This window comes from Humulus lupulus, chromosome 2, assembly GCF_963169125.1.
Source record: "Humulus lupulus chromosome 2, drHumLupu1.1, whole genome shotgun sequence".
NCBI lineage: Eukaryota > Viridiplantae > Streptophyta > Magnoliopsida > Rosales > Cannabaceae > Humulus > Humulus lupulus.
This window is the reverse complement of record NC_084794.1, coordinates 291,233,480-291,248,342: the sequence shown is the minus strand read 5'-3', so window position 1 is coordinate 291,248,342 and position 14,863 is coordinate 291,233,480. Positions and strand designations below refer to the sequence as shown.

The 14,863-nt window shown below is 37.8% G+C and overlaps 1 protein-coding gene across 1 annotated transcript; it reads right to left on the bottom strand.

Moving 5' to 3' along the window:
- Window positions 1-7,071: 7,071 nt before the first annotated feature.
- Window positions 7,072-12,289, bottom strand: LOC133819764 (dihydroxy-acid dehydratase, chloroplastic). The gene is made up of 14 exons (XM_062253099.1): window positions 11,580-12,289; window positions 11,214-11,285; window positions 10,977-11,024; window positions 10,075-10,229; window positions 9,786-9,980; window positions 9,600-9,711; window positions 9,381-9,450; window positions 9,238-9,296; window positions 8,961-9,084; window positions 8,780-8,850; window positions 8,471-8,572; window positions 8,185-8,265; window positions 7,853-8,011; window positions 7,072-7,505 (listed from the first exon to the last, which is right to left on the bottom strand). The coding sequence occupies exons 1-14, from the start codon at window positions 12,123-12,125 to the stop codon at window positions 7,455-7,457; spliced, it is 1,845 nt and encodes a 614-aa protein (XP_062109083.1). The 5' UTR covers window positions 12,126-12,289; the 3' UTR covers window positions 7,072-7,454.
- Between the last annotated feature and the right edge of the window lie 2,574 nt (window positions 12,290-14,863).

Here is a 14,863-nt window from a genome sequence, read left to right as displayed (position 1 = left end):
TTCTCAATATTCTCAATCATCAATAAATCGTATCTCATTACCCTTTAATTCCCGGTAATGCTCTAATCATTAAATTCACCCCGAGCCCCGAACTTAAACCCGTTATGACTAGACCGAACGCTTACACCCCATGATCGTCTCATGTCGATAAGCTCGAACCAATCCACCTTATAATGTGGCTATACTAGTCAATCACAATCATGCACCCAAAATATACAATTACGCCCACAGTGGCCAAATTACCAAATTACCCTCATAATTAACATATGAGCCCATATGCATGCATTCACCATCATATAATAATATAATTCACGTAAACATGCATATAATCATTAAATATTATAATAAATCAATTATGGCCCTCCCGGCCTCCTAATCAAGGTCCTAAACCTTATTAGGAAATTTGAGGCATTACAACAACTGTCTGAAGTCCTCTGGTCGTATAGAACGTCTCACCGAACAGCGACAAGACATACCCCATTTTCCTTAGCCTATGGATATGAGGCGATGTTGCCTGTCGAATTAGATCCCCCCTCACATCGACGCCTAAAATACGACCAAGGCCAGAACAGCCAACTGATGATGGAATCCCTAGACTCAATTGACGAAACACGGGAGAAGGCCCAACTCCGAGTTGCTGCATACCAACAAAAAGTTGCCCGGTACTTTAACTCCAAAGTTAAAGAAAGAAAATTCAACGTCGGAGACTTGGTGCTACGACGAGTTTTCTTAAATACCCGCGACCCCACTGCTGGAGTGCTCAGACCTAATTGGGAAGGACCTTACCAAATTGAAGAAGTCCTTCATCCGGGCACCTACAAACTTGCACGCTTAAACGGAGATCTCGTTCCACGCTATTGGAATAGAGAACACCTGCGCAAGTATTATCAGTGAACAATCCTTTTTAAAGGACTGGCTTGTATTAATTTTTCTTTTTACAAGTTTAGCAAAGAGGGTTAGCCACGCTGTATGGCTAATCACTCATATATGTAAGATTCTATTTCAGAATCACTCATAAAGACATGTTTAGTCCATTTTTAATACGAGATTATAAGGGACTGTGCGCAGCCAGTCATTCTTGCCAACCTTTGTGAATTTATATTTACAAATATTTGTTCATTACGTGTGTTGTTTTGCTTTATTACAAGTATTATTTTTCACCCGAACAGGAATGTTCGAACAGGTCATGGTCAAGGCAAGTGACCAAGGACCTAAAGCTCATCGATCACTTGGGGGGCATATAAGGCACATCGGTAGCAAAGCATACCATGAGGTATGTAAACACATGAACAAAATGAGTGAAAGCATGCTAAGGTACTTAGAGTATTTTTCAAATTTTATATTTTGTTAAATCATGCCAAAGTACTATGCTAAGTTCGGTCATACGAACAAATGTTATAATAAATGAAAATGTTATAGCATCATGCAATCTTTTACACCGCAAGCATCACTGCTTGGATGTAATTGTTCAAGTAAAAGAGAAAATATTTACTGCCCGTGCAGCAAAGTTTAGAATAAAAATATTGTCTTTACATCATGACCCGTGGGTCATGTAATCAAAAAGAAAGAAAAAATAATGGAAAAGCTCAAGAGGCATTTGGGGCCGGAGGGTCATTAGCAGCATTCTGGTTGACAACATCCTCAACAGCCCCTTCTTCTTCTTCAGCACCAGCCAGGCTTGGGGAAGCAGGGATCCTCGCTCTTGCCTCCTCTTCAGCCAGTTGGGCAGTGCAACGAGCCAGCTCGGCAGCCCTGACATCCTCTGAAAGATAGCTGAAGTCGGCTCCCTGATTGTGTTTCCAGAAGTTGTAGAAACATCGGAACGTCGTCCTCTTATACCTTTCCAGATTTTTGGAGTTGTCGAGCTCCAGCTGCTTTACTTTGCCCTCAAGAGTGGCGATGGCCTCGTCCTTGGGCTGAAGCACCTCTTCCAATCTCCTAACTTCGCGAAGATGGGTGCGGCTGGCATCTTGATAGTCCTGCCTCGACTTTATCGCAGCTTCCTTTACAGCTTCAGCCTCCGACAACTTTGTCACCGCAGCGTCCCTTTGTTGAACCATCGCCTCCAAATCCTTGGCGTGCCTGGCCTCTGCAGCCGAAAGCTCCTCGGCTGCCTTCACTTGGTACCCCTCAATGGCCTTTGCCCTAGCCTGCTCGATGGTGGCTTGGGTGCGGGTGCGAGCAGTGGTGGCGGACAGCAACGCCTGAAGACAGAGGATAAGAGTTAGAACCTGTGGCAAAGACTAAAAGACTAAGGCCAAAAGGATTAAAGAAGTACTTACGCTGGCTATTTCGTTCAAGGTCCTGTTCAGAATCAAGTCGACCATCATATTTTTTACCTCAACCATTGCATCCTTGACATGGTCATTTTTTCCGATGAACGCAATGCGGTCTTTTGCTACTCGTACGGCACGGCTCGAGAGTTTGGCCCCAAGGGTCTCTTCCCGCCTGTCTTGTTCCCTGCTGGGCGCAGCCGGAGGAGGGTTCTTTGGAGCAGGAAGAGGGATCTTTGGAACGGGAGGAGTCTCTTTCTCGGCAGGGGCCGGAGGATGAATAGAAGTTTGCCCAGCTAGCACGTCCCTGGGAGGGTCCTCTATCGACTTTTCTTGGCCGGTCTCTGGCTTGTTTCGCCAGTTTGTCTCCGCGACGACTTCCTTCGGAGCTGAGGAACTTCTTCTTCCTCCTCAGCATTGTATAGATCGAAGACGTTGGGAGTGGACATATCTGCACACAAGAAAAAACATGCAATGGGTAAAGATAAAAGCAGATGAAAATTCTTTATACAACAGAAAAGAGGTCACAAAGTGTATACCCGAGCTACAACTATTGGTCGCTATACTATTGACTCTATTAGTCATACACTCACTATCTGGCACGAAGAAGTCTGGCCCTAGATTTGGAGTATATGTAAAGTTTCCATCCCCGTCAAACAGATGACAGGGAATTGGCAAACTATTTAAAAGTAAAATAATTTTACCGTTCTCATCAGAAGATTCCCCCAAGTCCACAACTGGCTCTTTGGCCTTTTGTTTCCCCTTGCCTTGGGGAGCAGAAGGCCTTTCTGCGGAAGGATTGCCCGTGGGCTCCCTGATTGTAACCCCCGTTGGCCTCCTCCTCCGAGGGGACGTAGGAGGTTGCTGCTCGGGAACCCCCGGTAGTGGCGAGGAGCCAGGAGGCCAGACAGCCTCAAGTTTTCATCGGTAACCAGGGACTTGACGCTTTTTTCTGCGTCTGTCATCCTGGCCAGTCTATTGGACCTCAACACCATGTCTGGTGTTGGGGTCGGACGTAACCATGGGCCTGAAAGACAAAGTGCAGTTTGAGAAAAATGAACGGAAACTCTTTGACTAAAAGTATCAACCAGTCAAAGACAAGCACTTACCTCCTCGAGCGAAGGCCAGGTTGTTGCTGGTTATGTCCGGTGTAAGGAAGTACTCCTTACTGTATTGCCCCACGTTCGATATATGCGTGGTGTCACTCAGAAACGTCCGGTTGGTCTCCTGGTGACAGAAGTGGAAGAAACTCGTTCCATATTGTTGCGGGTTGGATTTGAGGTCAAAAAGATAATTGATCTCATGAGGGGTAGGTTCTGGCCATTTCTTGAGTTTGTACAAGATATAGAGTGCGACCAGCATTCTATATCCATTTGGAGTAATTTGGAATGGGGCGACACCGAAATAATTGGCCACCCCCTCATAAAAAGGATGTTGAGGGAGGTAAGCCCCCGCCTCTAAGTGATACCGAGACCAGGCACTATATATGCCCCTAGGGAGGTTAGCCCTTTGGTCTGCGGCAGGAATTGTAATGGAAACCCCTGTAAGAGGGTATTTCCTGAAGTAATTAGCAACCATCCGAAGGGTCACTGAGCTGGTCAGGGAAGTATACCACTCGACATCAGGTAGATTCTGATGTCGAGGGCGGGCCCTGGTTTGGATATTAGGGTCACGAGCAGGATTTTCTCAACCACTGGTCGAGGGAACCCTAGCCTGCGAATCAGGCTGGGCAGGAAGGTTTGGACTGTTTTCAGACTCAGGCCTTTTCTTGCCTACGGATTTGGAACGGGCCATTTGAGGAGGAGAAGGACGAGGTCTAGTAGAGGGTCGTGAGAAGGGAATCTCGTGAACTCGGTCGGCCGGTTGTTCTTCGCCCTCGAGCAGCTGGGCGAGAAGATCGTCGTCAATGGACCGTTCACCTCCCCACAAATCTGGCATCAATGTCTGCAAACAGAAGAATGGGAAGGTGAGGATAAAGAATTTTTAAAGGCGTTTTAGAATAACGCTGGTCGAGTATAAAAGTTAAGCTTTTATAGAACAGCATTCTAACAAAAAGCTAAGTGTTCCATACGAACAGTTTGAAAGACGGATCAGAGGGTGAAAGTTAAAAGTTTTTCAAAAAAGCTTTTTCAACTCCCCTTAGGGCGGGAAAAATGTATTTTCCAACTAGCCTAAAGATCGAAATTTTACTTCGATTTTACGTCCTAAAAGTATGATCCTGACTATTAAACTAACTCGTAACCCTTTTTTGCCTACAAAACATTTGTTGACGCAGTTCTTCGCCAACAGGTAATTAAGAGAATGAAAGAAAAGGATTAGTGCTAAATGTGAACCGAAATAGATATATGATTTTAGAGGATGAAAGGAGTGGCTCAAGACACGGTTTTTAAGTGGTTCGAAGGTTAAAATCCTTCTACTCCACTAGTCAATATTATTGATCTGTACTGAGTATTTGGTTACAAAGTATTTCTTACAAGAGATTATGTTTCCAACCTCTATCAACTCCCAGGGTCTCCATATTTATAGGAGAAGGCATCTGGAAGTTGGTAGGGAGGTCATCCCGTGACCTTCTTACTTGTCGTATCAATCCTGTGACATTCATAATTAATTCCTAAACCTGACACATAAGTGTGGTCAAATCAATAGGTAAGGAAGTAATGGGCCGCACGGCCCAACCCCACCATGGGTGTCTGAACACGCACGTTCCTGCTGCGTGTCCGAGAAGTCAGGGGGATATCAGACACGTGATGCCTGATATATGCACGTTTACCTTGCGTGTGTTTACTTCTCAAGGGGTCACACCCCCATATCTAGCTCATACCGCGAGCTTCATGCTGGACTCGACCTTCGGCCTTCAGGGAACCTGCTCCAGTCTTGGACAATGGAGGGGAGCCCTTCGGGCTTCCTCGAGCTAACGACAGAAGCTCCGGTCTCAGGGGAGTTCATGAGATATCTACGATTAGTTAGCACCTCGGCTTGCTAACCAACCCGTGGGAAAACCAGAGCGTACAACATTCTACTCACAAGCATCTCAAACCAGAAGCAGATGGACTCAAACAGTCAACATACAGAAGCATGCACCACGAAAATTTGAAGCATAAGAATTCGAAAGCTTACCAAGAAAATGATCGTGGAGATGGAAAAAGGGCCTTCGAAGATCAAGAAACTCTCGGTCTGAGTCTTGAAAATACAGAAGAAACGGTCTCCGGGGACAATTAAAGCTCTGGTCTTTAGGGTTTCTTAAGAAGGCAATGGCGTGCGTAAAAAGAAAAGGAAGATTTAGAAGGTATTATATAAGTTTGTCTGTGACATTAAAAAAGTGTAATCATCAGTTTCCCTTTTTCGAAGTATGGGGAAGCGGAATAGCCGTCGAATTATTTCTGGGGAACCGAAAAGACGTGATTACACAGAAGTAGGTTACTTTTTCCAAAAACACACGAAGGGTTCTAACACGTAAGGCGGGGTTACCGAAGAGTCGTTCGTTCAAAAGTTTATTTATTGCTCGTGATAAATAAACTTGGGGGGCAAATGTTATCCAAAAAATTAGCATTGATGACGTGGCAAGTGATCCCTGGACACATGAGTGACACCTGGAAAGGCTCTGCTAGAGTATCGACCAGAAGACGCATTAGAAGCAGTAAGCAGCCCAGTCTTACCTGCGACCAGTCTGGTCGATAGTTCCACATACAAAACAACATTACTGTGAAGATCTTTGTAAATCCCGAATTTAACTCACACAATCTCCTGAGTATCCGATAATTCAGGAAAGAATATCTGTAACAATCTTTTGTAATCTCCCTTGAGCCTATAAATAGCAAAAGATAGCTCAAGGAAGGGACTTTTTGGCTTTTGAATTATTTGAGACTATAGTAATTTTCCCAGTAATATTATATTGTTCTTCAGAGGTTAGTGAAACTCATTGAACCCTTGTTCTTTGATCACTCCTTTGATTCTATATCAATAATAGTCTAAGTGGACGTAGGTTGTTACCAGATCCTGGGGCCGAACCACTATAAAAATATTGTGTTGTTATTACTTTTTGTCATTACGTTCCTCTCTACACATTCATTCGTATCAAGTATATTCTGACTCCGTGTCAGTTGACCAAAATCTGGGTCAACAATTATTTTTATTAAATTTATATTAATGTCATATAAATTTTGAAATAAATATTCTATTTTAATTAAATAATTTATTTATTTTTGTTTAAGTTTATGTTTGTTCTAGTTTTTGAATTTGAGAGTAACAAGAAAATATATTAATATAATATTAAATATTATACGATGATTTTAAATTTAAGTTTCTTGCTAGTTTTAAAAAAAAAAATTTGTTGCTAATTCACAGTAGATTATATTATATGTTTAATATGATATTATTCTAATAAGTGAGTTTAAGTTTAATTAAATTTGATTTAAGTTATAAAATTTATGATTTTATTATTTTTAAATAATTATCATTCTAAAATATCTAAAAAATATCATTTTTAATTTGTTTAATTATTTATTATTTTAAAATAATTATCATTGTAAAATATATGAAAAATATCATATTTTAATTTGTTTAATTATTTATTATTTTTAAATAATTATCATTGTAAAATATCTCAAAAATATCTTATTTCAATTTTTTAATTATTTATTTATTTTATTTAATTTTAAGTGTTTACAAACTACTGTTAAATATAAAAATATTTTGTTAAATATAAGAATATTCTGTTAAAATTAACATTAAAAAAATAAAAAACCGTTAAAACAAAAAATTTACGTTATCTACTCTATATAAGAGATATATATATCCATATTTTTCAAAGTCTTCCAATTTCCCATAAATTTAGTTATTTTGTTGGGTTTGTTTAAAACATTCTCAGGATATTTGTTCATCACCTTCCCCATAACTTGGAGATCATTCTATTCTTTTCCTTTCTAGTGGAAGCGATGCTGCTTAGAACTCAAGACAGCACAACCAAATGAAGAGAAGAGGTTTTGTAGAATGGTAACATGGAATATCCTCTCAAAAGAAAACACTTGTACCATTCTCAACAACTTAAATACATACAAAATAAAATTCTAAAAGCTAAACAGACATCGAAAAAGAAAAAGAAAAAAAGCCGCCTTCATCATCGGTCACCGGAAAATGGTAGTTTATGTCTAGGTAATGCCACCATGAAAATGTACTTGTCCACTACTCGTCGGTCACGCATCCGCGTGAAGCTTTCTCCACATTCTTGATGTACTATGGAAATGAATAAGAAGATACATTAGACTTTTAGGGTCCCTAGCAAAATGACTTATTTTTTTAAATCATTTTGCACTCTAGCTCAATTTAATAATTATTTCCATAATGGTCTCTCATAATTTGAGATTTAGGCATATTGTCGAAAAATTTAAACAGGCAGTCGAAAAATTTAGATAACTGGTCGAATTTTTGACAGGGATCCTTTTGCAAAAAATTATCAAAAATAAGCTAGAAAGCAAAATCACTTGAAAAAAAATTCACCAATTTCTCAATTTTTTAATATCAAAATAAGACAATATTGAAAATGGAAAACAAGTTGGAGAAAAGAGGGTTTCTTCAGTTACCTTGAAGAGAACTCCAGAGGTAGCCTTGTATGGTGGTTGAACCCAATTATTTCTACGCCTTTCCAATTCATCATCTGTTAGATCAACATCTATTATCCTATTCTGAACATCAATTTTGATGATGTCTCCGTCTTTGATCAATCCAATAGGACCGCCTTCCTGGTAAAGATTTGCAAAAACATGTACTAAGAAGGCAGTATTTACTATGATCATTCAAGTAAAGTATAGGCATCAATGACAGTTTTCTATGTTTTGATAGCATGAAAAATAAGAGATAAAACACTTGTGTCAGAACGAAAATGGTCGTCCATGAAAATAAACTAATAAAGCACCTGTGCTTCGGGGCATATATGGCCAACAACAAATCCATGTGAGCCTCCTGAAAACCTACCATCTGTCAATAACGCGACCTCCTGCAACGTCAACGAGCAGTACCCAATTCACATCAATTCAAGAAACAATGAACCAATATAATGTGGCTAAAGAAAGACCTACAGAAGACTAGTAATTGACGGTTCTGATATCTACACAAAGAACCGAGAGAGAGAAGGTTTTTGAAAATAGCTTAAGTAAATTCCAACAAGCAAGGACAAAGAGCAAATCATAACCAAAATTTACCTTCCCTAGACCTGCTCCCATGATTGCACTAGTAGGCGTCAACATTTCGGGCATGCCTGGTCCTCCCTTAGGCCCCTCTCCTCTAATAACCACAACCTTTCCCTAAACAAGAAAATTTTAACAGAAGTTAATATCGCATTCAACTTGTTGACTCCATTAAAATGATACAATGTAATACATTCAGGAAGACAAAAGCAAACAAATTGGGGAGTATGATCAGTTGATCTAAAGAAAAACTGATCCAATGATACTGGTCTGATATGTATTAACTGAATAATTAATTAGCCATCCTACAAATAGAAGATTTACCTTAAACCTTGCTGGATCGTCAGAGATAGCTGCAAGCATTGATTCCTCGCCTTCAAAGACAAGTGCGGGACCTGGAAAACATTCTTTCAATCAATTAATCTTTGAGGAAAGTAAATTGAACTTCAATAAAGAATTTCAAGGACAATTTAATTGACAAATACATATAAAACATGAAAGAGACCTGAGAAATATATCCCCTCTTTTCCAGTAATTTTGGCTACAGAACCTTCGGGTGCAAGATTTCCATATAATATTTGGAGGTGTCCTGTTTTCTTGATGGGGCTTTCTACTGGTCTTATGATATCCTGAGTGCAGCAGCAAAAAGGGGAGGAAAAAGTTAAAGAAAGAGATAATTGCATCACATGTTTTCCTTCACAGACATAACCTATGAGCACCAAGTTAACATAAAGATAAAAAATTAGAGTGAACTGATTTTAAAAGGTAAAAAGCTGTTATACCTGGCCTTCAGATAAAGGAAGGAAACTTTTTGCATTTTCAGCCAGTGTCCTCCCAGTAACTAGAGAAAAAAATGTTATTATGTTAACCAATGCAGAAGTACAACTTATCAGAAACTAGTGCAAGCAATCCAAATCTAACTTACCAGTCATACAATCCCCATCTAAGAATCCAAGCTCCAAAAGGTACCGAATAACCGCTGGTGTTCCTCCAATCTATCAAAATAACCATTGTCCACAAGTTTAGAAAAAAGGCAAATATGGTGTAAAATAAATGCAAAATTATATCACATTCACAAAACAATCCCAAAGGAAGTTAAGAAGAGACAGACTGAAAGTACAAAAAAATTGTTATAAATGCAGACCTTGTGGATATCCTCCATAACATACTTCCCACTAGGCTTAAGATCTGCGAGGAATGGAACCTTATCGCTGACCTTCTGAAAATCATCAAGAGTTAATTCCAGTCCAACAGACCTGCCAAAAATCTTGTTATCAGCTATTTCGGTGCAATGCAATTATCAGTCCACGTGGAATATCTGGTTGCTCACCTTGCAATTGCAATTAAGTGTAACACAGCATTTGTAGAACCACCTAGTGTCATGACAATAACCATGGCATTTCGTAATGACTTTTCCGTGATGATATCTCGAGGCTTTAAGTCCAATTTTAACAATTCTAGAAGATATTTTCCAGCTAAACGACACTCATCCAACTTCAGTGGGTCTTCAGCAGGTGTAGAGGAGCTTTTTGGAAGCAGCAAAGTTGAAAAAGATTAGAAAACATAACTTGCAATCATCAAGCTAAGTTGTTAAGATATCCTGAGTAGGGATATTCTACCTGTACGGAAGGGACATTCCCATAGCTTCAATAGCAGAAGCCATTGTATTAGCTGTATACATGCCACCACAAGCCCCTGCCCCAGGACATGAGTTCATAATTATGCTCTTCCTCTGCTCATCGCTTATGGATCCACCTACATATTCTCCATAACACTACACAAAAATTGGAAGATAAAACAGATTGAGAGCCAATTCCAGGAATCTTAGTGTAAGTTAATAAATTGTGACCTATCACAAAACAACAAAAGTAGTCTGATAGCAGATCCTCGAGTAATATTCGAACTTATTAAGTCCCAACGGACTTCCATTACAGGAGAATGTGATTTGTTTTTAGGCAATTGACAAATGGAGGAGGCTACGCTTCTCTAAGCCTGCCCAATCTGCAGTTCATATCTCAAACTTTGACAAACATGCACTATCCTGTTGTTTTAATATATTTTTTCCCTACAATCTTCTACATCCAAGGTTTAGCAACTTTCAAACAAGCTTTAGAGGAAAATCAGAACAGCGGGAAGAAGGGCAGAACTGAAACACTTCCACTCCTATAGGTGTTCTCTTTGTTACAGTTCTTTACCTTCCAAAATACAAAATCAGACATTAGAATTGTCAACATCAATATTTTGAAGTGCTATCAATCAAAAACTACTCTTACATGTGTTGTCACTATGAACAACAGCAGTACGGTGAAACACTATACATCAAGGAATAACAAATTGCATGATCTATTAAATATGAAGCCAAACTTGGTAAATTCTTCTTACAATGAAGGCTCTACAAAAGAAACAGGAACAAAAAAAGGGAAAAGAAAATCAGCTAATATAGAAAGTGTTTTTAACAGGAACCAGATAGCCAACTTATAAATTTGGTATCCAATTTTAAACCACAGCATCAAGTGCTTACCTGAAAGGCAGATACTATATCGTAAGTATGACCTTGAAAGTGACCAGGCTGCAATACAATGAAGGAAGATATACAAATTATTAGTATGCTATGCTCTGTCAACCGTAGAATATGCATAAATAAAGATCATAGTCAACTTTTATAAATATATACATGTAGAAAAATTACGTCAACTTATTATATTACATTATTGGAATTTGGAATCCCTTTTCAACTAAATAAATAGGAATTACAAACCTTGATAGTCCCACCATATACCATGATACTCGGTCGGTTAAGGCGGCCCATGGCCATAATTGTACCTGGCATCTGCAAGAAGCACTAGCATAAGACTCAACAAGTCTACAATGGAGCATGAGTTATGACAACAATAACCATACCACAAATCCCAAAAGTTACGAGTAAAGCTACTACAACAAACATCAAGAGAAATGTACTACATACGTATCACTAAGATTAAATATAGCATAGTCTAAGTATAAAAGTATGACAAGCAATCTAGAACATCAAGCCTAAAACCCAAGATTTTTCCTAAACACTCAACACCCATTACTTTAAACAAGCAAACGTTGGCCCAGAACAGAGAGGAAGGAGCTTACTCACATTTTTGTCACAACCAGGAATTGAGATATTACCATCATACCACTGAGCACTCATAACAGTCTCAACACTATCAGCAATCAAGTCCCTAGACTGCAAGCTATAGCACATTCCTCTAGTCCCCATAGAAATGGCATCACTGACCCCAATGGTGTTGAACCTAAACCCCACCATTCCAGCTGCTTCAACCCCTTCTTTGACAGCCTCCGAGAGGCTCAACAGGTGCATGTTACACGTGTTGCCTTCGTACCACACCGACGATATCCCAATCTGGGGTTTGCTCATATCGTCTTCAGAAAGCCCCACCCCATGGAGAATGGCCTGAGACCCACCTTGGGACTTGGGCTCAGTTATTTGCGCGCTGTACTTGTTGAGCTTCTGGGTAAGCGCCGCAGACGGTGGGGATTCCACGGCGATCGACGGCGGAGATTGGACCACGTTGGAGATGGAGGCCCTAACGGCGAAGGGGAGTCGTGGGTTGGCGCCACTTTGGTGGGTCGCGGGCTTTAGGGTGACACGTGGGCCGGGAGTTAGGAATGCGGCCTGCATGGTGGCGGCGCGTGGAGGTGATAACAGTAGAAATGGCGGCTGGAGATGAAAGACAGAGAGAGAGAGAGAGGGGTTTTGGTTGGGGTTTAGGCAAGGATTAGCCGGCCCAAGTAAAAAATGGAGATTTTATACATAAAGTGTTGTTTATGTTACTGGGACCTTTGGTAATGTGGAAGAGGTATAGAAAGAGTAGAGTGTAGAGTTTGGCAGTTTATGTGCTTTTTCTTGGTAGAAGAAGACAATTATTTGGAGAGAAAGAAAGTTGTTAGGTGTTAGAGATGGTGGTGGCCAAATGAATTTTTTTATTACGGTGAAAATGACATCTTTGCAATATATGGTAGCTGTTACGGCTGAGCATAAAATCCGAAAAATCGAAATCCGAAAAATCGAAAAAATTGTGTACACCGACTTACCAAACACCGAAAAAACCAAAACCGTTTAAACTAAAAATCGAAAAAACCACCGACGGTGCAAACCGCCATTGTTCGGTCGGTTTTGAAATTTTTGGTGAACCGACCAATAAAACCGAAACCGATCGAACATAATAAAATAATAATATAATATTATATAATTATTAATTATTAAAATTTGTATTTTTAATTATGGACTTTTAATTATGTTTCAAACTTTATAATTTGTAAATGTAATTATGTTCTATATATTTATGTTTTAAAAATGCACAAAAATGAATTCCAACAATCCAAAATTTTTAATTTTTTAACTAAAATTTTTAAAAAAAAAAACAATAATCAATTCGGTTTGGTCGGTTTAACCGACCAAACCGCGGTCCAAAACGGTCGGTTTTTTTTTAAACTGGTTTGGTTCGGTCGGTTTTTGGATTGCACCAATCCGGACCGAAAACCGAATTCTGGATTTTTTGTTGTGAAAAAACTACCCAAACCGACCGATGCTCACCCCTAGTAGCGGTCTAAAAATTTCGACAAATTGTTTGTATTGGGAGTGTCAAATAACATTTTATAAAAAATAAAAATTATTAAAACTAGTTGAGAGTAAAAAAAATATAGGCATTTTGCCCACCGACCTCTTTTTTATTTAATTTTTTGCTTAGACCTTAGACATGGTGACATAGATATTGATGAACTTATTATGGTGGCAGCCATTCGGGTGATTAGGTTCCATAGGTAAATAAAACAAGATTTCTCTTTTAGCTTTGGTATGGTGAATTTGAAGAAAGATGGATTAAAGAGTAAATGAGGCTACCACTCACATTAGCAGCAGATTGTTTGGCACACTGAATTGAGAGTATTAATAAAGGATAATAATTGTGCCTGCCCAACATTAGTATATTATTATTGGGAAAATTTAGAGATATATACGACCTAATAATAAAGGTAATTTACTTATTTTGGTACTCGTTGTTTTTGCTAAGTATCATTTTGGTATTTTCTTTTTTCAATAATACTTATATGGTATCCTGTATTTTAAAATCATACATATTTGGTACCTTAGACTGAAATTTGATAAATAAAATTTTATCAATATGACCAAACTGTCATAAGTTATATATAATTATGTAATTAAATTTGAATTTTGAACTCTTATAATTGAGAGCAGTTTGATTAATCTGGTAAAATTTTATTAATTAAATTTGAGTTTAAAGTATCAAATATGTACGATTTTAAAATATAGGGTACCAATATGTACAATTTCAAAATACAAAGTATTAAATGAGCATTATTATAAACACAGGGTACCAAAACAATACTTTACAAAGACATAAGGCATCAAATGGTTACTCCAATGTTGGACGTATTCTATAACAATGCTTGTGAATTAAAAGAAGGATGGATCACAGAGTTTGCGGGAGGCCTTAAATTTTTTACAAATATCATTTTTTTACATACAATGGTTCCTAAAAATTTGAAAAATATCTTTTTATATATAATTTTTTTTAAATAGCATATTTTGTATAGTGTCCCGACCACTCATGTCGAAGCTTGCAAAAAGTATAAAATGAGACTATTTATGAATGATATATAAATTAATATATAAAAAAATACAAAATATATATGTTATACCATAAAAATATCAAAATATATAATAATGTTATTATATTCAATAATAATAAATAAATAAATATATTTTTCCTATTATATCAAACAACTCTTAAAAAAATATCAAATTTATCATCCCTTTCCACTTTTTCATTCCTCATTAACTTATTCTTAGCTCCTTACATTCTTCTTACCAAACAAAATATAGATATTCCTTCACAATACAAAGAAAATGAACTTTATTGGTTTTATTAATATACCTATGGTGTCTTTTTATAATTAGATACTCATTTTTCTTTCTCTTCTATCATTCTCTTCCAATTATTTCATAATTGAAATAAATAAATTTTTAAATCATTTAAAGAAAAATATATAAAAATTGATGTATAGTACAACATAAAGATGGTATTGAAAATAGAGGATTATATATGATAATGGAAATAGAAATAGAATAAGATTTAAAAAAAGTAAAAATAAAATAGTTGATAAAAGTTTATTATTATTTATTATTATGTATTAGAATGGATTTTCTTCTCATTATTGGAAAAAATAATTAGCCTATTGATTTTGTGGAAACCATTAAAAGTGGCATTTGGCTTTATTTCTCTCTTTTAAAAGAGTTTTGGTTCGAAGTTGTAATGTGCGTTCGTGGCATGTATAATTGGTTTGCATTAAAATGGATTTTAGTACATAGTAAAATAATAACGGTTGTGTTTTGTAAAA

Excerpts from the sequence above, each read along its gene's own strand:
- LOC133819764 (XM_062253099.1), bottom strand. The coding sequence starts at position 12,125 with ATGCAGGCCGCATTCCTAACTCCCGGCCCACGTGTCACCCTAAAGCCC. Across the intron at positions 9,712-9,785 it reads CACTTAATTGCAATTGCAAG|GTCTGTTGGACTGGAATTAA; the intron begins GTGAGCAACCAG and ends GATTTTTGGCAG. Across the intron at positions 8,573-8,779 it reads ACGATCCAGCAAGGTTTAAG|GGAAAGGTTGTGGTTATTAG; the intron begins GTAAATCTTCTA and ends TTTCTTGTTTAG.